The 25831-nt window shown below is 37.5% G+C and overlaps 2 protein-coding genes across 2 annotated transcripts in view; both read right to left on the reverse strand.

The window, feature by feature from the left end:
- The window catches only part of CCDC138 (coiled-coil domain containing 138), a 29871-nt gene extending 10055 nt beyond the window's left edge, over positions 1-19816 (reverse strand). The window contains exons 1-12 of the mRNA XM_081947085.1: positions 19624-19816; positions 19037-19097; positions 17404-17533; positions 17116-17234; positions 14208-14386; positions 13940-14098; positions 12752-12871; positions 11060-11137; positions 10866-10970; positions 8311-8475; positions 6874-6990; positions 6026-6218 (exon numbers count right to left, since the gene is read on the reverse strand). Of these exons, the coding sequence (XP_081803211.1) occupies positions 6026-6218; positions 6874-6990; positions 8311-8475; positions 10866-10970; positions 11060-11137; positions 12752-12871; positions 13940-14098; positions 14208-14386; positions 17116-17234; positions 17404-17533; positions 19037-19097; positions 19624-19689 (1492 nt within the window). The 5' untranslated portion in view covers positions 19690-19816. The remainder of the gene's footprint in view (positions 1-6025; positions 6219-6873; positions 6991-8310; positions 8476-10865; positions 10971-11059; positions 11138-12751; positions 12872-13939; positions 14099-14207; positions 14387-17115; positions 17235-17403; positions 17534-19036; positions 19098-19623) is intronic.
- Positions 19817-20853: 1037 nt separating this feature from the next.
- RGPD4 (RANBP2 like and GRIP domain containing 4) overlaps positions 20854-25831 on the reverse strand; it is a 41972-nt gene continuing 36994 nt past the window's right edge. The window contains exons 27-29 of the mRNA XM_081946005.1: positions 22559-22832; positions 22129-22463; positions 20854-21358 (exon numbers count right to left, since the gene is read on the reverse strand). Of these exons, the coding sequence (XP_081802131.1) occupies positions 21053-21358; positions 22129-22463; positions 22559-22832 (915 nt within the window). The 3' untranslated portion in view covers positions 20854-21052. The remainder of the gene's footprint in view (positions 21359-22128; positions 22464-22558; positions 22833-25831) is intronic.

The following is a 25831-nucleotide window of genomic DNA, read 5'->3' on the forward strand; positions in this document are numbered from 1 at the left end:
AAAGCAGCTAACTGAATAAAATTTAAATCATATGGCCAGTTAGATACCAAAACATGGCTCCCAAAGAACCATTGTTGGAAAAAGTACTGAAGTCTGGAACTCCCAATGGATCAACAGCCAGCAGAGGCTTTCAGCCGTAGGAGCTCACTGGGTAATCTCTAAAACCAATCTAGACTGGAAGGAGAGAACGTTATGCCCGAGGTAAAGGTGGGATAGAAATCTAAAAAGCAAATAAGCCAGAATGATATAACCCTTAATTCATCTATGGATGACTATCACCTCCCAATCTACATCTATTGAAGAAAAGTAACAAAATATGATCTGAAGATTTGTGATTCTAAGACATTAATCTGAGTTATATTTGATGCAATTGTTGAAGAGAAAACTGAGAGATTATTTAAGCATTAAGTGTAGGTTCCATGATGGAAACCTATGACTTACAGATTTGAGGTTCCTACAAAAATCTCTTTGAAAGGATTACAGGATTGGGGGGAAAAAACTTTCAAACAACCTTTCAAGGTAAACCAGCATAAAAAAACATACATGGGAGGGATTTCAGGAATGCTATTTAATAACAGAAACTAGAAACCTGTCCAAGTTTCCCCCTTATACTAAATGAAATGGTGGGGTTGAGTTTCTCTCATGCCTGCATCAGTTTTTGGACGTGTACTCTTTTCCATAGGCATCTTCTTAACTATTCTTTCAGACAGTCTTTAAGGTTATCTCTAAATTCCTTTACAATAAAGGAAATTGAGGCTAAAGCTATGTGCCAAGAATTTGGATACACCCTTTGTTCAAATATCAATGATTTTTTTTTGGGGGGGGGGGGAGGGAAAAAGGCATGAAATCTTTTACAATAATGGCAAAAAGGCCTTCAGGGAACTTTTAATATTAATTTTTTAAAGCCACCTATCTCCCCTACGAGGTGACTCTGGGCAAGGTAACTACAGGGATAAGCATCATGGATATCCTTCGAAAAGCTACAGTGATTTGGATTGTATACTTATACAACCAATTTACAATACAATACAATACTAGAGTTGGAAGGGACCTTGGAGGTCTTCTAGTCCAACCCCCTGCCTAGGCAGGAAACCCTATACCGTTTCAGACAAATAGCTATCCATCATCTTCTTAAAGACTTCCAGTGTTGGGGCATTCACAACTTCTGGAGGCAAGCTGTTCCACTGATTAATTGTTCTCACTGTCAGGAAATTTCTCCTCAGTTCTAAGTTGCTTCTCTCCTTGATTAGTTTCCACCCATTGCTTCTTGTTCTACCCTCAGGTGCTTTGGAGAATAGTTTGACTCCCTCTTCTTTGTGGCAACCTCTGAGATATTGGAATAATGCTATCATGTCTCCCCTAGTCCTTCTTTCTCTTAAGCTAAACATACCCAGTTCCTGCAATTTCATTGTAGACATGATGTACAATGACAATAAAACCTATACTATAACTTAAATCCTACAGTAGGAGCAATCCAAAACCTGTACATGTAGTTTTAAGCAGTCTGCATCTGGATGGTGAAAAGCCCAGAGGTTCTTGACAGGATGAAAGGGCCTGTGGGATTTCTATGAAAGGTTGGATTATCTCTAAAGCAAGAATCTCCAAGATGGAGTTACTAATAATTTCCTTTTGACAAAATTTGCTCCCTCTTGACAAATTTAGTACAGACCTGACCAGAAAAAGTAAAAAAAAAGCACAGGAAGATCCTTGGTCTTTTTCAAAATCAGGGTTTCCACTGATATTTGAAAATGGGATATGAACTCTCTGACATGGCGTTTAGTAGGAGCACAGAAATATTTCAATGGACTGATGAAGTGTTTTGTTCCCTAATGAACCGAGCTGAATCAGAGAACTTTTGATGTGTTCTATTGAAAATGTTTTTGCCTTGCTCAACCCATGGTTGTCTGAGAAAGCAAAACGTGTCAATCTGAAATAGAAAAGTAAAAATCCAACAATGCTATCTCCCTTATCTAAGAAGTCTATGTTGCACTTGGCTTCCTGTACATTTCAGATGTACAGTACTTAGCATGGTTGCCACGGCTGAAGGCTGACATTCAGCGGGCAGAAAATATTCCATATGGGAATATCTGTCATATTCGTTTGGAGATGCACAGCTGAGGAATCAAGCTGCAAGCCAAGTTCAAAATCAAACTTCAATGTTATTGAAAAAATAGGTTCAGCCTTGCCAGTTGGAACCATGAAGATCATTGACAGCAAGTATAAACCAAATGGAAGCAATCCGGAATGTGCTTGTAAGGAAAACACATGAATGAAGCTGAACCTCAATTAGAGCAGTTCAGCTTCATTTACACCTGCATAAGGATGAAAGAATGTTGGGTAGATATGGTATGACCACTCTAGAATTCATAACTAGAAGCACCTTTGTAGCAGCTCGAATTTTGACAGCATCTAACCTAAGATTCTAGGCAAGATTCAATAACAGCTACCATCTTTATCACATGCATATTATTTGGACTGATTGTGGGAAACTTAAGTTAGACCATTGCTACTGCTTAATCCACTGCAACTCTGCAACTCAGACAGAAACTTTGGGTGTGATTTATGACAGGCAGAGCAATTACAGTCACAGGTTTCTCTAGGTTTAAATAGCCTAGCCTGTTTTTTGTTTTTTTGCCAGTATTGAGTCAAACAGAAATTGCCTTTCTATACAGCAAGAGACAGCTGCAAATGAAAGGGCAAGTTATACAGCTCTTTAGAAAGAGAAAAACTTGGGGCGGGGGAAGGTCTCTCAGCATTAGCTTATTAAAATAGCAATAAAGTTTCAATCTCTAGAATAACTTATATTTGAACAGTAAATTTGATTTAGAATTCAACTCCATTTCAAAACCATTTGAGACTATAATTTACATTTACAATTTTCAATTTGTGAAAATTGAAAACTTGGGGTTTAGAGTTTATTTCTTGTCATTACCATATGAAATACGTATAATTCCATAGTATTGACTTAATTTATTATTCATTATCTAGTTGCTCTTTTTCCTTTTTTCTAATAATTTGAATTGTGTTAACCAAGTACTTCCAAAGTTTAATAGTTATTAGTCACATTTTGATCACTTCGGTAGAACATTTATTCTGCATCGCTTCAAAGCACCCATTCCAAATTCATGAACACAACCTTAACGATTGAAGTTTTTCTCATAAGCTTATCTTTCTCTGGTCGATGTAACTTTGAAAAGGAAACCAAACTAGTGTGTGTGAGGAATGGGGAGGTCTTTGAGCCAGCATTGATTCCTAGACAAATCCCTGTATTTTTCTGGATGAGATTTTCAGAAGTGGTTTACCACTGTTTTCTTCCTAGGGCTAAAAAGACAGTGACTGGCTGAAGGTCACCCAGCTGACTTCGTGCTTAAGCTGGGACTAGAACTCCTGGTTTCTCGGCTGGCGGATCTCTATGGTATGGATCCAGGCACACTTTTTTTTTAATCAGAGCCAGTGTCCCTTCCACTGGAAGGATGATGCGATTATTTTTGTTTGTGAACATCTCTAGGAAGGCAGGAGGAAGATTTGCCCTTGGAGTGTACTTGAGAGAGTTGCTACTTTGGTTGAGTCTTATGCCCCTTCCAATATGATCAGTTCCACTGGGGAAGGCTGGGGACCTTTTCCTTCCCAGACTCTAAATCAGGTGCTGGGCTTCTACAAGTTGTGGCTGATTACTTGACTGTATTAGAACTGCAGAATATACCCCAAAGGTCTTGTTCTTTCTGAGTTTCATCTGCACATAACTCTCAGACTGTTGGCTCCTGAATTGCAAAATCCGAACCTATCAAGCCCTCAAATTCAGATTTTTTTTTAAAAAAAATGTTTAATTACAGTAATAAAAATGAATGCAAACTAAACTCAGTGAAAGGAAAGTAAAAAGAGGGAATAAAAAGCACAAAGAAAAAAAAAGAAGTGTGAAATAAAGAAAAAGAAATATATAAAAAATTCCAATCTTCATCAAAGAAAGTACAGTACAGGTAGTCCTTGATTTACGACCACAATTGAGCCCAAAATTTATGTTGCTAAGCAAGGAAGTTGTTAAATGATTTTTGCCCCATTTTACAATCTTTCTTGCCACAGTTTTAAGTGAATAACTGCATCTGTTGCTAGTAACACAGTTAAGTGAATCTGGCTTCCCCATTGACTTTGTCAGAAGACTGCAAAAGATGATCACATGACTTCAGGGCACTGCAACCGTCATAAATAAATGCCAGCTACCAAGGATCTGAATTTTGATCCATTGGGATGCTGCGATGATTGCAAGTGTAAAAACAGTCAGAAGTCACTTTTTTTTCAGTGCCTTTGAAACTTTGAACGGTGACTAATAACTGATGGTAAATCGAGAACTATCTGTATAAACAGTAGTTGTTTACTCTCTGTAAGGTTCAACTGTTATCTCTTCATCCCAGATTCCATCCCTTATACTTTAGCTATAAGCAAATCCATAAAACATCATTTTTTTAGTTCTGGTATCAGCAAAAATTCTGTAAAGGTTTTACCAGGATTTCATAAGAACATGTCTTATTTTAACCTTGATGAAATAAAAAAAAACTTTGTATTTCTTCCTTTTACTGGTTAAAATCTTAATCTTTAATCCATTCAATTATTGTCATAGGATTTGATCTCTTGTCAATTCTTCTGTCCCATTGCATTGCTTCTTCTTGTAAAGCCAATAAAGAGACATTATCCAGGCCATTCCCTTGGTTTATTATTTGTATTTCCCTTTAAATTTGTAAAACTTCAGCTGGCTTCTTTTGGTTCAGTTACAACAGCCTGTTTGCACCACCCCCACAGTCACATGATCACAATCGGGTGCTTGGCAAACAGCTTGTGTTTATGATAGAATAAACACAGCATTTCCTTTCTTCTTTGCCAATTTTTGAAGGTTTTTTTTTTCAATTTTCAGCAAAAATGCCTATCAGGGGGAGCTGGATTTGTTTAAGAACCTGCATGATTTCATAACCACCCTAAAAATTGCCGTAAAATCAAGTCTGACTGGAATTACGATGCTATTGATTTACAATAGAAATTATGGGCCAAATTGTGGTCATAAAACAAGGATAATCTGTAAAGAATCCTCATCTGAGTCATTCTCTTATCACTTGTATTTCTACTTTAAATGCTTCCCTCTTTTATCCAATATTTCTCATTCTATTTTTTTAATCAAACAAGATTCATTTCATGTCTTTCATTTCTTTATTAAACATCCTTTAGATGTAACCTATGAAAGCAGATATTGTTACTGATATTGTTGATATTGTGGCTACTAATTTCTGGTCCTATCCTTGAAAAACTCCTTTAGTATTTCAAATGCTGTAGTGTATCATTATGCAGATCCTAATCTTCTGATGACAAGAAAAAGTATTGTATGGTCAACCAAACTACCATTTATGGTCATCAGAGATTGAGATAACAGGAAATGCATATATTATAGCCAGTATTTCCAGGGTGGTTCAGCATAACAGCTTAGACGAGTCTTTGCATGTACAACATAAAGAAGAATGGTTCTAAGTTGCACATTGTCAAGATGTAAATTGAGTTGATGTGTACACTAATGCCACTCTGTGAGATATCTCCAAGAAGGAAAAGGAAGATGGATAATGTATGCAACAATTGGAATCAAAGCTATTGGGATCCCTTTGCCTAATGAGATCACAACCATCAGAAGATATTCAAATATGTCTCTGAGAGAGGCATTTTCTGCCCTTGGCTTTCATTATGGACTTTGCTGAAAACATTGAAGAATGTAACTTTCAAAGAATTCTACAAATCAAAAATAGAATCCTAACCAGTGGTGAGTGGAACTAAGAATTTTGTGGTCCTGCCTGAAGCAGCAAGTGAGAGGAGCAAACCTAATAAAGGATAGCCTCTACCAATACTGTAGGAAAAAGACTTGCTTCTGTACCTTAAATATTTAAAATATTACTTGTAGGAACCAACAACTTTTAAAAAGTTTTCTAAAAACCCTAACAGTTTTCCTAGGTTTCTAGTATTTAATATTTTCAAAAATATTTATAAAGCTTACCTTGTGTGACCACTTTGATTATAATTAAAGTTGATACAACTCGTAAAGATGTATTACAACTTTTAAAGAAAGATGCAGGCTTGGGCTTGGAATCAGTAGCATGTTCAGAAGAATTGTGTTGACTTTCCTTAGGGACAACACCTTTAAATAAGTCTTCACCCAGTCGTCTCATGGTTGAGGTCATTGCTGCATGCTATTTATGCAAGCAATAAAAAGTAGGACATGATTATAGTATTCTGTGTTATGTATTGTCATAATATATTTATTCCATATACATTTTACTGTAATATAAATGTTATAGACAAATATTATCAATTCTGCAATCTGACCATTTAAAATATGCAAAGTACTTCCAAACAAGTGTTCTCAGAAGATAAATACTTAATGTAATAAACCATTTAATATGTTTGACACTATAGTTTATATTCAGAATTAGAACTGAACAGTTCACAATGTAGGTTTGGTTTTGGAAATGCTCCAATTTCTGTCTATTACAAATCTGTAATGAAGATACATTGTTCCATAATGATTAATTATAAGATTGATATGAACTTGCATCAAAGCAGAAAAACAAAAATTCTAGTGTTCTCAGAAGATGGATTCACAAAAGAACTGGGTCTTACAAGAAACATTGTGGAACATAACATTAATATTAAAATGATTTATCTATGATGAAATGATATTTAATCATTTCATTATTTATGCATTTATTAGATCTATGTACTGCCCATCACGTCTAGAAGCAGGTTAAAATTTAGATTAAGCAGTGCCATAAAAAGCGAGTTTTGTTTTGTTCAGAGAAACATCCTTAGTGAAAAGCGCATTTCCTGCATGAAAACATATTTTACCTGGGTACTTCCATCCAACTGCCTTACAGCCCAGTAAATGCACTTAACCACAGGGAAGTGCAGGTTAGGATTCACAAAGGGCAACCACTGAAGTTGTTCCACAACTAGAGGCAAAAGCTGCAAAACACAAACAGAAAATTGCAATTATTTTCCACATTATAGTCTTATAAATAGATTGTATTTGGAAGCTGGTTCTTGTAATATAAAATATTCACATTACGCTTGTAATATAAAAATTAAAATGATTAAAAGTTAAATATTAATACGCAGAAACGTATCTCAAACTATGAATTAGAGAAATGCAATTTAAATTTTTTTCTCACTAATTTTTCCTGCTTTTTTCCTTGCAAATCTTCCAAAACCAGCCCAGCCTTCCCAACCAACCTGTTTGGCTGATCCAGGTGCTAGGATTGTGCTGGACCTTGATTAGCTCCCCCCTCCTCCTTCCACAAATATTCATGTTTCCATATGTTTGAACTTTAAATACTTTAATTTTATTCAAGCAGTAATGAATTGCCTAAAAATGGTTAATTCTGGCTTTTTCAGTGAACATTCCAGTTTAAATGATATCAATCTAACGATCTATAACAGTCTACTTTTACTAGCAAATTCTAACCTAATGGTTTGCCATTGCCTTGAGCCCTGGAATTGGCTATGGTCACCCATCCAAGAATTAACCTGGACTGATCTGAGATCAGCCCAGATCAGCTATCACTTATCTGGGCTACAAACTGCTATTCAGGACAACATTGTAGGGACATAAATAGCACGTAGTCTTTTGGTCAGTCAGTATTTTGCATAATGAATGCCGTTTGGAACTGGATTTGTTTACGATTGCTGTTGATATAGCACTATCATTATGGAAGGTATTCCTCACGCAGGGAAGTTTTACATCCTCTTTGAGATTCCTGTACTAGGAACACAACCTGGATTGTAGTGTTAACAAAAGCCTGTTAATAACATCTGTACTGTAGCTAACACATAATTTTCGGAGAGATAGTATATTTGGCATTATGATGCCATTAACAGGTTTTAAATATTTTGGTATGCAGCTTGATTGAGAAATTAATCCCTTTTTAAAAAAAAAACTTTATTAAACTCATTCTTCTGGCATTATCACAACTTTTCTATTACAGAGCACAGGAAGAAGCTTACTTGGGCCTGTGTGGAATGGACGGTGCAAGGCTATGCATGCTGAATTAGAAACAAGTTCCACTGCAACCAATTGGGTTACTTTCAGGCAAGCATGTTTAGCACTGCAGCTAATGGACATACACGAGCACTTTTGTTTTGTAATTGTCTATCTTAAGTAACCATTATCTCTTGTTTAAGAAGAAAAAAATCATTCTATTAGCAGACCACTTTCATGTACCAGTGCTGAACATACAAATGATACCAATGTACTTTTTTATTACATTAAGTTGGAAAAAATTCTACCTTGACACATTTCTCCTGCATATAGTTTTTGCTGGAAACAAGTGTGCCTGTTAGCTTGTGAATGTTTTCTTTGTCTTCATCAACAATCAATTTGCATAGGTGCTGCTCTGAGATCCAGTTCATTAATACCGTTAATAAGTTATAAACATGTGAATTAAGTGGCAACTGCAAAAAAATAAAACACAGAAAGGAGAATCGAAAATATCTTTACTGTAAGATTATATTGACAGGACGTGCCAATTTAATTTAATTTTTAATTTAATTTAATTTGTTAGCCGCTCCCTCTCCACATGGGACTCGGGGCGGTGTACAATAAAAACATACATAAATAGATATAAACATACACATACACACATATACATACATATACGTACACGGAGGAGGTAACAATTACATATATCACAATAATAATAATAAAAATTAACCATTAAAAATACCCCATAATAAAATTACAAATTTAAAAGGACTGTCAGGAGGAAAAGATAAACTACGGTTGAGCCAGGCCAGATAATTGAAAAAGGTGGGTCTTGAGCTTTACGCGGAAGGAGCGGAGATCGGAAGTAATCCTGATGTCAAGGGGGAGGTCATTCCACAGGGCTGGGCCCATCACAGAGAAGGCCCTGCTCTTGGGTGTCGCCCCCCGACACTGTTTAGCGGACGGCACCCGGAGAAGTCCCTCCCTGTGTGAGCGGATTGGTCGTAGGGATGTATGGGGCAGGATGCGATCCCGCAGGTAACTAGGTCCTGTGCCATGGAGCGCTTTGAAGATCGTAATCAAAACCTTGAAACGCACCCGGTAGACCACAGGAAGCCAGTGCAGCTCGCGCAGGAGAGGTGTTACATGGGAGTACCTAGTCCTCCCCATAATCACCCGCGCGGCCGCATTCTGGACCAACTGCAGTCTCCGAGTGCATCTCAAGGGAAGCCCCATGTAGAGAGCATTGCAGTAGTCCAGGCGAGACGTCACCAGCGCATGGGTGACTGTGCGTAAGGCATCCCGGTCCAATTTGAATGTTTGGCTGTACAACACATACCCAGTTTGGGTCACCTGTTCCCAAAGTTCATGAAAACCATGGCTGGCACTGATAAGAAAGTGAGAAGGAAGGGAAATGTTGTTCCACCTTCATATGCATGGATAATATATCCGGTAATACTGTAAGTATTATATAGCTACAACTGGCTCTTCTTTTCCTGTGCGCAGCTGCTACTTGTATTTATGATAGCAATTGGGTGCAGAATTTATGTTGCTAAGTAATACAATCATTAAGTGTGATGCCACATGACCACATCACTTACTGACAGTAGGTCCAACAATCCCAATTGCCATTGTAACTCCAGGACTATAAAGTCTTAAAGAGGGAAGAGGCAGGAGCCCCAGGCAAGCAGGTCAGTGTATAACAGCTTGGGATGATATGTGGGAAAGACTATAGGGAGGATAGCATTTTTAGACCTGCAAGATTTTGTCAATATAGCATTACAATAAAGTAGAATTCACACATCAGATTGAGCCATTGTTTCTTTTAATTTCATACTTTAATTCTTTTTACTTTCTATTTAGAATATTCCTCAACTTACACTTATATTTCTTCTGACAAACCCAATCTTCTATACACTAAAGGGGAAATAAATGCTTATTTCTTGCAACACACCACAAACTACTTACTACTATTCAACCAGTATCTGCATGTCACAAATTCTACCACCCATTTTATTATCTTTAATACAGTCTTCCATTCATCTATTTGCTCTAATTTTAATCACTAATGAGCAATCATTCCCTCTATTCCCTTGCAAAGCACATTTATCTAAGTCTTTTGATATATTGTTTTTCATATTCATACTCTTCACTGCATCATATAAGCCTTCCCTGAAAATCATTTGAGGTGTCAGGATCAACACAAAACTATACAGATATTAACTTCCAAACCAATACACCACTAATGTAACCACAATCATTATTAGATTTTTTTAACCATCACACATCTTTGTCTCATTTCCTTCTCACTGCTGAACCATTTGTGAAGCTTTCCATGCATTATTTTAATGTTGGTTGGGACTTGGTTGCTAGAGGCAGAAGTATTTACAGATACAGCAACCAATTTTCATATTTGCAAAAGGCATTCTGTAATTTAAGAATATTCTACAAATTAATAAATGTATGCAAATATTTTAATTTCAATTTTTTTTAGTCTGTGATCTTTTTTACTTCTTTCTTCCTTGAACATATATGCATAATTAGTACATAATGTATATTAATGATTAAGATATATTTTTAAAAACTATTTAAAAAAGAAAACATCTTTCTTTTTTTTTAAATGATCACTACGAATTCTGAGAACTCGCTGATTACCTTCAGCAATACAAATGAATGTAACTCAATAACTTCTGCATACGAATAGTCAGTGTTCACAAGGCATCTCACATATAGTATAAAAAGGACAATTGTATATTCTATATGCACAGCTGCCCTGTCCGCTCTCACACAAAATAAGGTTTTCTGACTTTAAAATTCTGAGTTGGGGCATTGAGTGATTTATAGAATTTGCTTTACTTACTTTATAGGCCTTTGCTGGTGCTATTGCTCTTTCTGACTTCACAGATTTACGGTCTTGGAATGTGGCTTCTTTAGATCTCTGTACTGATAAAAATTCATGCTTTCTCTGAAATAGGGCAAAGACACAATGTGTAAGATTTCTGATGGTGGAATGGGCAGAGGACTAAGATAACAAAAGCCAAGATTCAATATTACCTGCAAATTCTCTAAACGAGCCTGTACTTTTCGAGACTGGACTTCAAGCTTTTTGTTTTGCTCAGTCACATCACTTAACTAAAAATAGGGAGAAAATGTTGAACCAAAGCTTAACATTAAATATTTCTACTATATGAAATCTTCTGTTTCCCAAGAAATGAACCCTGAACCAAAGCGCTGATTATGTATAGTTTTTTTTTCTGACATGATGAAAACTCATTTAAAGTTCTATACTCATTTAAAAAGGGCTGACTTCACACAGGCAGTTAGTCCAAAGTTTAAAATCACCTAGCTACATTTTCCATCAGTATGGAGATCAAAATCCTGCTACCAAAAAATTCTGATTTCAATCCTAAATATATTCAAAGCACATTTATCTAATGGCATGTTTTATTGAAACTGTCATGGATTTTTCAGCACTGTGGTTAAAGACTATTTCACACATATTTTCACATTTCCAAAGTTATATTGCCACAATAAATCAAACAAATCTTTATATTATAGTCATAGATTAACATAAGGGGGTGGAGTACACACATTTTTTAAAAAAGATAAAACTAAAGTGAAAAGATACATACACATAAGACATAAAAGGTATACAAATATAAAAAGTGAAAAATCTAAAAGACGTTGTAAAGAGCAAAAATGTATCAAATATAAAAACACGTATTGTCTAAACTAAAATGTATGACACATAAAAGGAAGCATTAAATGTTAGCACATGAAAGGCCATACTTGTTAGGTGACAGCACCCCAATATGGCAGACCAGGTACACCCTGAATGTAATTAATAATGCTAAGCCCTAGATCTGGCCTGACATATCTAATCATCTGACAATTTTTTGGTGCACAGAACAGAACCTGGCTGGCAATGGCTGTCTGTTGTAGCAAAGTTAGTATCTAAAAGCAATGGAATGGGGTAAAATTGTCCTTGTGCTCCAAGTAGGCTGGATGACACTAGCATGACGACCTGTAATGTACAAGCACTGGAGACGAACACATTCTGGTGCCTCTGCATGTCAAAGTCACGAGGGCACTGCTGCTCCAAGGATGGAGAGCTACTATTTTGATCTTCAAGGATGCCCGTGGGGAGGGAAGTGCATGACATTGTGTCCCAGGAAAGGGCTTTCTGAGGTTAGACAGTTTAAGGTATGGCATAGGGAAGTCAGAATAACTGTTGGAAGCTCTGGTGAGAAATCTTGGGGCCTTGGATAGGCTTGACTATCCATGTTGATTACACCTTTCCTACAGTGCTTTGAAAGCTACTTATATACCTGAAAACATCTAATAAGTAGCCACAATTCGTTAAAGTTTCCTGTGATGTGTTTAGTCCTTTTCAACTACTGCAGATGTCTCCAATCTGCAATAAAAACATGAGCACTTTTGCCCATTGCTAAAACATATTAAACTGTAACAGATTATGATAATTAGAAAACTTTAATTTTCAGACAGAAGAGCTTAAATAATGAAGACTATTAAGCTACAGTAATTCAAACGCTAATTTTTAAAAAGATACCACTATGTATTAGGGTTAAAATACATGAATCTTCCTGACAACTATATTCTTAAAACAAAATAATCTGTAGATATTTGTCACCGTCATTGTTGTAACATATTAATACTTCATATTAAAAACAACCTATTTATAGCGCTTAATGCCAGATTAATGATTCTGTTAAAACTGTTAATTGCCTGTTTTTTTAAGGTGTCATTCAGCTCCCTTAGTGTTTCAAATGATGTCTTCAGCCTTTTGTTCTCCTTTATTTTTTCTTTCAAGGAATCGGACAATTGCTTTATTTCAGCTCCATGTTGCTGCAAACCAAAGTAAGAACTTTTAAAATAAAATTAACCAGAGTTTTAAAAAAAACATTGTAAATCAAAGACCATCTCTGTATGTAAGACAGACAAGATATAAATACTATAAGGAATGAAATCATTGTACCATCCAGAGCCTGCTGTCTCAAATAAAAATCCAATCATCTCAAAATGAAAACAGAAAAAGATAAACATTCTAAAGGAAGACGAAACTTAATTTTCTTTGAGCAACCTTTCTGTCAACATTCTAAAATACAATTCTCCCTAGTGCAGGGCAGAAAAACTGGCTAAGAGACCACTGAAAGAAGGAAAAAAAGAAACAAACAAAACATAGTTACAGTATACTAAAAGAATCAATAAGATTAAACTCTTAAGCATGCATCTTAGATATATTACACTCTATAGATATACATGAGCATATACACTACGATCGCTGTATAAGCTTTACTATCAATCCCAATCTTGCTAACAGGAAAGTATTTCATTTGCTCTCCCCATAATATCTTATTTAATACCTCTATATCCCCCGATTACCCAGAGATTTGTTTTTCAGTCCACTTCCAATACTGATGCCCTATATTTAATGTTTTCTGTAAATTACCCAAGAAAAAGATTTCTTAAGGAGTGGAGAACTGATATATAACAGTGGGGCCCAAATCTCCAGCTGCACTGCTTTCACAACTGCCTGGGCAATGATGATATCTAAGAACCCTTTCTCTTATGTCCATAGGAAGGATAAATAGCAATAGCACTTAGAATTACATACCGCTTCATATTGCTTTATAGCCCTCTCTAAGCGATTGACAGAGTCAGCATATTGCCCCAAACAATCTGGGTCCTCACTTTATCGCCCTCGGAAGGATGGAAGGCTGAATCAATCTTGAGCCTGGTGAGATTCGATCTGCCAAATTGCAGGCAGAAGTAGCCTGCAGTCCTGCACCCTCACCACTGAGGCTCTATAAATCTATAAATTCACAACTTTTCTTCTGATGATATCAATACAGTCTTGTGTGTTTATTAGAATTATTTTCTCAAATTTAATAAGAATTTTGTAATTAGGGATACCTCCTTCATAATTTGAAATTTTGTATGAACTTCTTCTTCAACGCCCTTTATCTTGGTCAAAGCAGCTTCATGCCTACAAAGCTGGACTTCCCGTTCAGCTACGAAACATTCTCTCTTTTGAAGTCTCAAAGCATACTCACGCTGACTTAATTTTTCTTGCTGTACACCATAAAAGACAAAAGAAGCAAAAACAAAATATAGTAGCATTTGCTGATATTTGAAAGAAAATGAAAATGTACCCATCTCCGAACCATTATTAATATTTTACCTGTAGCTTCCGATGGATGATTGATAATTCATGGCAAATATCATTGAACTGGGGTGTTACTATGCTTTCCTCATTCAATTCTTGGGTTTCAGAAATGTCCACATTGTCTCTTACTGTATCACTGTCATTATTATAATCACAGTAAGCAGTCAATCCTAAAGTGGATGGCAGAGTAATATCTAATAGATGAAAATGGAAGCAGCATTATCAGCATTATATTCATCCATTTTATAAAAAGCCATTACAATTTTTTTTTTCATTATGGGAAGATTGTATGCTGGTTATGTGACTAGCCTCTTTTCCTGATGATGACATAAAAGGCAGAGTTTTGTCTGTCAATTAGTTCACATTATGAATCATTATCAACTATTCTCTAAACAGGGAAATCTAACATTTGGAGATAGTTCAAAAGAATTAAACAGCACAATTAAGTCTAAAAGTTTAGCCATAAATATACAGGAACCAAAGCTCCCTGCAAGGTACCTTAACATAGAAAATTAACAGAATACAGGTTAAAACATGTAACAATAGCAAAACTATGTAAAAACAGCAAAATTAAATTATTGAACATCCTAGATTTTATTAGGAAAGGAAATCATGTAGATATTGAAATTTATATTCAATTCTTTTCCCCCTAATCCCAAAGCAACGCTGGCATCTTTGTGGATCACTTTGATTTCTTAATCAGAGTGTTTGATATATGTGCATCTGACGAATGTAGAATTTTTTAGGGATGCCAGATCTTCTCTATACTTACACGGGTGCCAAATAACAACAATCTCACCTCTGAAATCTCAGATTAACATCTGAAATCTCTTAAGATTTGTGTTCTGACATGGGAGAAATTGTAAAATTTTAGTGAGATTTTTTTTAACTGGATGTAAATATGTGCAATGTAATTGTGCATGATTCAGTATGCCCATGGCTATTACATCACCTTTTAAAATTGCTACATCTTTTTACTTGGAATTACACACATTCTTGCCACAGCTTTAAAATTGCTATTAAAGAAATACATAAGAAACAAACCTTGAAAACATCAAGAATGATTTCCAGTTGCTCTTATGACTTTCTCAGAATGGAAAAAAAACACTTTTTCCCTCCCAATTCTGACAAGAATGACTGAAATTAAAAGTCCTGAATATGATCAACTAAACAACTTAAATGACTGTTTTGTTTAGACAGATAGATAAAATGAGTTATATAATCAGTATAATGAATGTGTTTTGCTACCGTGTTTCCCTGAAAATACGACCTGTCCTGATAATAAGGCCACGCCACATTTTTCTGGTGGGCAAAAATATAAGCCCTCTGCCGCAAATAAGCCCCCTGGACAACCCCCACCTCCAGCCAGGCAGAGCGCCGCTCACCAACCTAGCGGTATCCCAAAGGTGCCAAGCCGCAGGAACCGGGGGGGGGGGGGAGGCAAAGGTGGTCGCGTTGCTTGGTGCCTTTGGGATACTGTTAGGTCGGTGAGCAGCGCTGTGGCCAACTGAAAACGGGGGTTGCTGGGCGGTTGTTCTCTTGCGAGCGGGCTCCCGAAGAGCCGGGCACAGCCTCAGGGGCGAATGGCTGTGTTGCGCTGTCGCAGCAGCGCAACACAACAGCCATGAAGCAACCACGCTCACGAGCAGCCACCCGGCAAACCCCCTTTCCAGCCAGGCACAGCGCCATTCACTGACCTAGGGGTATTGCCAAGCCGCGTGAGTGCCTGTTCCCCCCCGCCCGGCTCCCGCATCTTGGTGCCTTTGAAATGCCAGTAAAAGGCGCTCTGCATGGCTGGAGAAGGGAGTTGCGTGAGCAGCTGTTCCGCTCCCGCTCGTGTGCCTCCCAGCCTCACGATACCCTGGCCCAGCTCTCCCCACAGAGCCAGAGTAACTTCACCACCGCATGGCTTTTTCGGTGGCTTCCAAATGGAGTCTTCTGGCAGTAGCTGCTCTGGGCATACGCTCTATGGTTGTGGGCCAGCTGCTGGCAGAGTGTACAACCATAGAGTGTACGTCCAGTGCGGCCACTGCCGGAAGACTCGGTTTGGAAGCCATCAAAAAGCCATGCGGCAGCGGTAGCAAAGAGAGCTGGGCCAGGGCTTCGTAAGGCTGGGAGGCGTGAGAGCGGAACAGCCACTCGCGCAACCCCCCTCTCCAGCCATGCAGAGCGCCATTCACTGGCATTTCGAAGGTGCCAAGCCGCGGGAGCCAGGTGGCGGCGAACAGGCGCTCACATGGCTTGGCGATACCCCTAGGTCAGTGAATGGAGCTGTGCCCGGCTGGAAAGGGGGTTTGCCGGGTGGCTACTTGTGAGCGTGGTCGTTTCATGGCTGCTGTGTCGTGCTCCTGCGACAGCTCAACACAGCCACTTGCCCATGAGGCTGTGCCCGGTTCTTTGGGAGCCCGCTCGCAAGAGAGCAGCCACCCAGCAACCCCAAAACAATAAATCCTCCCCTCATAATAAGGCCCAAGCCATATTTTGTGAGTAAAAAGAAGATAAGACCCTGTCTTATTTTCGGAGAAACACGGTATTCTGCAAAACACAGATTTAGTGAAGATACTTGTTAATTCAGAACACAAAATAGATACTCCACCTCACAAGATAGATACTCCACCCTCTTGTCTGGAACTAAGAGCAAACATTTCCTCCACAACGGAATAGCAACAATTTGTCATAACTAAGTCCTAGAAACCTCAATAGGGTGAAAAATGGAGTTTCCACGTGTGAAATGCAAATGTGAATTAAGACAGGGCACAAGGGAGCACTAAGAATGCAGTTCATCTTGCATAGAGTGACATTAATGTTGCAGTTAAAAGCCTAGAAAAATGTAGTAGGATCAAGCCAATGATACATTCTGCATAATTTCAGAAGTGATTATGTTATTTTGCTCAGGTTGTGTTAGAAATAAGTAATTGAATACCTGCTTCTGAATATATGCCTTCACTGTGGATTTCACCATTTCCAAGAAAATCTCCAATTGGTTCTGGCTGTATATGAAGCTGGTCTGAATCGCACAAAGAATCCAACTCATCATCTGGCCTAACAAACACAATTATCACGGTAATCACAATTATCACAGTATAAGACAATTCTAGAATTACCAGAAAATTTAGTACTTCACAGGAAGTTATTGAACTGAATTATTAAATGACCTGATAGGTTATGCATTATAAAAGGATGTATGTTTCGAAGAGTAGAGATTTCTTACCAAGCCAATTTTTTCAAAGTTTTTGAGGAGTCCAAAAATCTTCTATTATGCTTTCTTTTGCAGTACAGAAGCTTTGATTGTGAGGAATTTATAAGTATAGATGCAACTGTATCATCAAGTGAGTTATCTCCTGTGAGGAAACTTTACTTTACTTTACTGAATTACAGTTAAGAGACCATCATTAATTAGTTACAGAAGATCATCACTGCATTATGGAATGTTTTGCACTGTAATACAGCAAACAAATAAAGATAAAATGCTCAGCTATTAAATGCAGACATATACCCCAACTGTGCATATTGCTAATTTCTTTGATTTAAAGGAAATTGCCCACTTTTCCTTAATTCTTCCAAAGCAAATCTAAGAGGCACAATGTTGGGATGTTCTATCTTACCAGTATGCCACACCATCCATGGGAGATCACTATTAGTTAAAAGCCTGTTGCTTACCTCTCTGCACTATAACCAAGTAAAATATCTCCCTTCATAACATATCATGCCAGGTTTTTTGGGGAAGGTGCTGCCCCTCCTAAGTGAATAGTAAAATGCGGTGTGGAAAGGTATCTTTCTTTTCATCATTTTAGTCATTGTCTATCCACTGCAGGATGAAGGCCTCTTCTGCATATTTCCAACCAATATGGTCTTTCTCTTATTGTGGCTAAAAAGGTGCTTCCCAAACTCTTGATGATGCTTACATATTTTCTATAAAGCAACTGATTGTTTTATACAAAAACTATTATAAATCATTTTTAGATTAGTAGAAATTCTGCCATATCTAATTAAGTTCTCACATAACAGTATTGTTTAAAAATGTCAGAGTATTACTCTCTATTATGTGATATTGCAATTTTAAGGTATAGAGGAGGGCAACTAGTTTTTATTTTAATGTCTAGTTGCACAATTATGAAATTATCAATAAACCAGCCTTGGACTCTAAATGTTATGAGCATTATCCAGCCTCAAGAAATATGTTATCCTGTTACATAGGATCACCCATTTTCAAGCACACATTTCAACATTGGTATCACCATTAGGCCGAGGGCAGAGATCATAGGGCCAGGTTTTTTTTCAAACCTTCAGAGAACATGCACCACTAGGGTTCAAACCTGATGTCCTTTTTACAAGGCCATTCAAAAACACTCTACAAAAACCCTTAAATAATATTCCCTTGACCAGATTCCACTTTTCCATAGAAATATTTCATTATGTATGTGCAAAGCACCTCATGCTCAAGGCCCAGATCTAGAAGCACTTCTCAGTGACAACTGTGTAGGCCAAAAGACCTGTTTTGCATGTTTAAACTTATATACAGTCTTCATTCATAACTTTAGAGTTTGAAGCAAGTTTTCATACATTTGAAATGAGCGAGCAGGATCTCTGACAGGAAGGCATTGCTAGTAGGAACAAAATCAGTTTAGGATTCATACATTGGATGAAGTTCGGCAATTGGGTAAATTCAGTGGAATGTGCTCAGTAAACTGTTAGGTGTGTTGTGCAGACAAAGCTGCCCTTAACAAAGTGCCAATCATTACTCATTGCTTTTGATGGGGAGATACAACTAAATTTTAATAAAAGCTCTCTACTGTACCTTTTCTTGTTAACAAACTAAACGCATGTCGTTTTAAATGTCTTACCTGCCGCTTTCAGGGCCCTTCTACTTTTACTTTTGGCTTGTGTTACATCCAAAAGATAAGCCTGAAAAAGGAAGTGCATATCAGAATTAGGAGCACCATCTAGTGTTTGCTTCTTACACAGGTTTTTTTTTTAAAATGTTCGTTTGCTCTGGCATTTAATTTAAGTCTCTGCTACTCTAAACTCCTTTTAGAACCAGTTAATAGGGCCACTGAGTGGAGGAAGATTTGACTAACAGTCCAAGCCTCGAAATGAGGAACGCAAACCCGCTAGAAATCCTCTTTCCCCGAACCAAACTTGGGATAATGCTTCGAAGATGATCTGTCTTGCGCCGGGCAGGAACCCATAAGAAAAACGAGTCCGTCTGAACCCGTGGCCCGCTTTTTCCCCAACTCCCAAGTTCTATCTATGGTCACAGGCAAACCAAGGCCAGCCTTGTGTTTTAGGGCCGTGGCAAAACCGACATTTAGGAATTAAATAGCCACGTTTCTATCAAGCTCCACTCCACGCCCGGATCTCGTGAGGATGGAGCTACACGTATTCAAAGGAGCCCCTAAGCCACCCTTCCCCTCTCCTCGCGTATCCCCACCTCTCTACTCAGATAACGTCTTCTCCAACGTTCAACCGAACTGCTCAGCTCTGGGGAAGCCGCCATGGAAGAAAAGCCAGCCAGGCGAGCCTTCCCGCCGCCCTCCCGCCTGTTACAACAACCGCCTGCTAAAAGAGCGGGCCAGGCGGAGGAAGGAGGGGCAGCAGAGGAACTAATATGCGCTTGCGCGAGGTGACTGCTCCGCCCACCCCGCCTCTTCGGACGCGATCTTGTTTCCAAGACAACCGGCTAAGCCCGGTTCAGGCGGCTGGCGTTCGGTTTCGGCTACTGAAAAGCACGAAGCAGGCCGCTCTAGGCTTCCTTTCCATTTCTTCACTAAACCGCGATAGTACTAAATTCTGAACCACGATGGCCGCTCTAGGCTTCCTTTCCATTGCTTCACCAAACTGCGATAGTACTAAATTCTGAACCACGATGGCCATCCCACTCTAAGATATTTATAGATTCATATCCTTGTAAGGGTACCCTTACCCCACATATCTTATAAAATTTAACGATGAACAGAACAAACAATTCTGAATCTTGGCCCAGTCTTTTTTTCCTGATCCAACAGACAGATCACAACAGCACCAAGCTGTCATTATCTTCCCCCCTGTATTCTCTACTTTAATCAATAACCCTAGAATTTCCTGGCACTAACCAAGTACCAATCAAGGGCAAATCTGTTTATCCTTCAAACTCATTAAGTTCTACCAGATGTTGTCACCTGCAATTATAACTGATAGAGGACACGTTTCCTTTTGGTTTGAATATGATTTTGCTTTAAGCACTAGAGTTGTTATTGGCAACATGTACTGTATCTCAAATGTAAAAGCATGTACATGCCACCTATAATTTCAGGGAGTAGTCTATATTTCCAGAAAGCCCAGTTGCCTCTTAAAAAAGCACTTTTGCATCAACCATAACCTGGATGACTGAGAATCTTCATAGGCAGTAGTGTATTTTTTAAAGACATTAAATATCAAAATAAGGCAGCTAAATATTGCCACTTGAGCTACTCAAGCTGTTGCAGCATTTTATTTGCTATAGAAAATGATGTTCTAATACAAATGTATGTAGTATAGAAGTAGCAATTAAATTACCTTGTAATATTATTTGACTCATTCAGTTAAGCCAAGTAGCATACAGAAACACAGAACTCCAGACACCTGAGATTTCATTTTAAATTATTTAATACAAAATCAGGAGGAAAAAAAAGTACACCTGAAGTAGACTAGTGTTTGAACATTTATTTCACAACATGCAGGCAATTGAAACACATTTTAAAAAGTACTCAGCTATGAGCTGTAACTTTACATTTATACATCAGAAGTTGTTCATTTTTTAAACAAACAAAAAACCCTGAACATAATCTTGTCTAAATCTGCGGAAGGTTTGTTTAATCTCCAAATACGTCAGCAGAATCATTTTATTTTTGCCCACAATCTGTAATCACAATTCTTTTTGACACTGTTCCTTTGGGAGAGCCAAAAGATTCTATTTGTTTCACTATATCCATCCCATCCTTTACAAACCCAAAGACAACATGTTTAAAGTCCAACTGTTCTGCCTTTTTGAGAGTAATAAAGAATTGAGAATTGTTGGTATCTCTGCCACAATTTGCCATTGACAATAGGCCGGGACCAGTATGTTTTATTTCAAAATTTTCATCTTCAAATGAATTTCCATAAATGGACTGTCCACCTGTGCCATCATGATTAGTGATGTCACCTCCCTGGATTGGAAGAAATTGAGAATTTAGTAAAATATGCAATAGATGGAAACATCTCAAATACAACCAAAACATGTTTACCAATAATAATATATCCAGAAACATTGAGAAATCCACTCTCAATGACAATGGAATATAGGATCCTGGCTGATTTTTTTTTAAAAAATATATTCAGTTTATTCATATATCAGTAATTGGCAGCATTCAAACAAAAAAGTATGTTTTGCTTTTACATGGATTAGCCCAAAGGTTTAAACTAAAAGTTTAGATTATCTTTTAGAGTTAAGATTCAATACTGTTCAAACACAATGGCAAAGTGCAACTATAAATTTAATACTGTTCAAAGACACAGCCTAACTGCAACTATAATTTCCAGTTATATTTACTTTCATTTTTTACTGGAGGGCCTAAGAGTCACTTCAGGTGAGAAGGACAGCCATATAAATTTGACAAAATAAATAAGTAAATACTCAATGATAGAAGGTTGCTCATTATTACTAATTCAAATAAATTCTGTTATGCCACTGTTTAGAATTTCCCTTCTGCTTTTTCAATTTGTGATTATGTTTTCTGTATTGATAACCTTTTCTGCACTGGATCTAAATTGATTCCAATTTTTAAAAAAATACACGTATGAATTTGAAACAGTAACTCCACATTTTTTTCTTAGTCACAATTTCCTTAGGAACTCTGAAAATGATGCAGCAACAAGCAACAAATAAAATGGAAATTTTAATTCCTTTTGATCAGTCTCTCAATGTATTTTAACTTACCTGACAGACAAAATCTGGAATTATTCTGTGAAATCTAGAGTTTCGGAATCCAAATCCTTTTTCTCCTGTGCACAATGCCCTGAAGTTCTCAGCGGTTAGAGGAACAACATTGGAAAACAACTCTATTGTTACATGCCCTAGAGATTCATTATCAACAGAAATTTCAAGATATACTACAGGGTTAGATTCCTTTGAAAATTTTTCTGCAAGAGATACATGTCCCTTCTGTTCTTCCGACAAAATCAGTTGACACTCTTCAAATCTCCTCTTGAAGGTATCAGCCAGTTCTTGGGTTTTAAATCTAACTGCAAGCTGTTCTACTTTAGCTTCACCATCTGAAATTGAAATTCAAGTATTATAATAGCAGTGATCTTGCTGTGAAAATAGTAGATAGTGAAATTATGGGACAGCTCAAAAAAAAAAAACTCACCAGCATAATCTGTTACAGTCCAAACCATGGCATTGTTTGAAGAATTCAAGGGTTTTAAGTCTATTGTTTTTGTGATTATATGATTTGCACAGACTTTGAAAACTTGATCCCTTCTCATTAAAATTCGGTAACATTTCTTTTGCGTATGGAAGAGAATCTTTATTTCTCCAACACCACGTTCTTTCCACTGATTGACTTCTCTGTCCCATCTGTATAGTTTTGCCCTTTCCTTGAAGATAATTTCTTCATCTTCTTCTCCAGATTTTACTTCAACCTAGCAGGAATAAGTAATCATGTTGAATGTGGACACCACTGAAGCAATGTTTAATTGGAAGTATAGCATAATAAGGCCTCTTGTCACTCTATCCTTCCAGTGTTATCCCTGTGTGCATGTGTGTAATATGTGTGTGTGTTAATTACACACATGCACACAGGGATAACATTGTGAAGCTATATATATATATATATATATGTTGTAATTGTACTGATAAATAAATAAAGGGAGACTAGGATAGATCTATTTCGAGCTAATTAGCTCTCATCAGCTAGCCATACCCTTACTGGGATTAGAACCCGGGCTAATGAGAGCTAATTAGCTCGAAATAGATCTATCCTAGTCTCCCTTTATTTATTTATCAGTACAATTACAACACAAATATAAAAAGGCAACAGTAAAAATAAAAATATGGTTTTCTGCCTGCATGGTCTTCTGTGATAAGCCGAAGGACAGAAAGAGGGAGTAGTGACCTTCCTCCCATATTTAGTCATACCAGGGGTTGTAACACAAATATATTGTGTTGCCCAGGTTCAAATCCCAGTAAGGGTATGGCTAGCTGATGAGAGCTAAATAGCTTGAAATAGATCTATATTAGTCTCCCTTTATTTATTTATCAGCACAAATACAACAAACATACATACATACATACATACATACATACATACATACATATATATTTGTTTTTGTAGATTTTCACGGGTGTAGGTATGCTGGTTTTGTTGTATTCGGGTCTTTTCCCCATGTAAGATTGAGATTGTCTTTGCAACATTTTCGGCAAGATCTCACACACACACACACACACACACATATATATATATATATGTATATATATGTATATATATGTATATATATATATACACACATACACATACACATACACATACACACATACACACATACATACATACAGTGGGGCAAAAAAGTATTTAGTCAGCCACCAATTGTGCAAGTTCTCCCACTTAAAAAGATGAGAGAGGCCTGTAATTGGCATCATAGGTAGACCTCAACTATGAGAGACAAAATGTTAAAAAAAAACCAATCAATCACATTGGCTGATTTGGAAAGAATTTATTTGCAAATTATGGTGGAAAATAAGTATTTGGTCACCTACAAAAAAGCAAGATTTCTGGCTCTCACAGACCTGTACCTTCTTCTTTAAGAGGCTCCTCTGTCCTGCACTCATTACCTGTGTCAATGGCACCTGTTTGAACTTGTTATCAGTATAAAAGACACCTGTCCACAACCTCAAACAGTCACACTCCAAACTCCACTATGGTGAAGACTAAAGAGCTGTCGAAGGACACCAGAAACAAAATTGTAGACCTGCACCAGGCTGGGAAGACTGAATCTGCAATAGGCAAGCAGCTTGGTGTGAACAAATCAACTGTGGGAGCAATAATTAGAAAATGAAAGACATACAAGACCACTGATAATCTCCCTCGATCTGGGGCTCCACGCAAGATCTCACCCCATGGGGTCAAAATGATCACAAGAACGGTGAGCAAAAATCCCAGGACCACATGGGGGGACCTAGTGAATGACCTGCAGAGAGCTGGGACCAACGTAACAAAGGCTAGCATCAGTAACACACTACGCCGCCACGGACTCAGATCCTGCAGTGCCAGACGTGTCCCCTTGCTTAAGCCAGTATATGTCCAGGCCTGTCTGAAGTTTGCTAGAGAGCATTTGGATGATCCAGAAGAGGACTGAGAGAATGTCATATGGTCAGATGAAACCAAAATAGAACTGTTTAGTAGAAACACAACTCGTCGTGTTTGGAGGAGAGAGAATGCTGAGTTGCCTCCAAAGAACACCATGCCTACTGTGAAGCATGGGGGTGGCAACATCATACTTTGGGGCTGTTTCTCTGCAAAGGGACCAGGACGACTGATCCGTGTACAGGACAAAATGAATGGGGCCATGTATCATGAGATTTTGAGTGCAAACCTCCTTCCATCAGCAAGAGCATTGAAGATGAAACATGGCTGGGTCTTTCAACATGACAATGATCCCAAACATACTGCCCGGGCAATGAAGGAGTGGCTTTGTAAGAAGCATTTCAAGGTCCTGGAGTGGCCTAGCCAGTCTTCAGATCTCAACCCCATAGAAAACCTTTGGAGGGAGTTGAAAGTCCATGTTGTCCAGCGACAGCCCCAAAACATCACTGCTCTAGAGGAGATCTGCATGGAGGAATGGGCCAACATACCAGCAACAGTGTGTGCCAACCTTGTGAAGACTTACAGGAAACGTTTGACCTCTGTCATTGCCAACAAAGGATATATAACAAAGTATTGAGATGAACTTTTGATATTGACCAAATACTTATTTTCCACCATAATTTGCAAATAAATTCTTTCCAAATCAGCCAATGTGATTGTTTGGATTTTTTTTTACATTTTGTCTCTCATAGTTGAGATCTACCTATGATGCCAATTACAGGCCTCTCTCATCTTTTTAAGTGGGAGAACTTGCACAATTGGTGGCTGACTAAATACTTTTTTGCCCCACTGTATGTATGTATGTATGTATGTATGTATGTATGTATGTATGTATGTATGTATGTATATCTCCTATATGCGATCCTGCCGAAACGTTGCAAAGACAATCTCAACTTTACACGGGAAAAGACCCGAATACAACAAAACCAGCATACCTACACCCATGAAAATCTACGAAAACAAATATATATATATTTTGATCCCACGCTTGAAGATGGCAGGTGCGATCCTGCCGAAACGTTGCAAAGACAATCTCAACTTTACACGGGAAAAGACCCGAATACAACAAAACCAGCATACCTACACCCGTGAAAATCTACGAAAACATATATTATATATATATATATATATATATATATATATATATATATATATATATATATATATATATATATATATATATATATATATATATATATATATATATATATATATATATATATATATATATATATATATATATATATATATATATATATATATATATATATATATATA

Source organism: Natrix helvetica, assembly GCF_964273705.1.
Source record: "Natrix helvetica genome assembly, chromosome: 3".
In the NCBI taxonomy this organism is placed as follows: Eukaryota; Metazoa; Chordata; class Lepidosauria; order Squamata; family Natricidae; genus Natrix; species Natrix helvetica.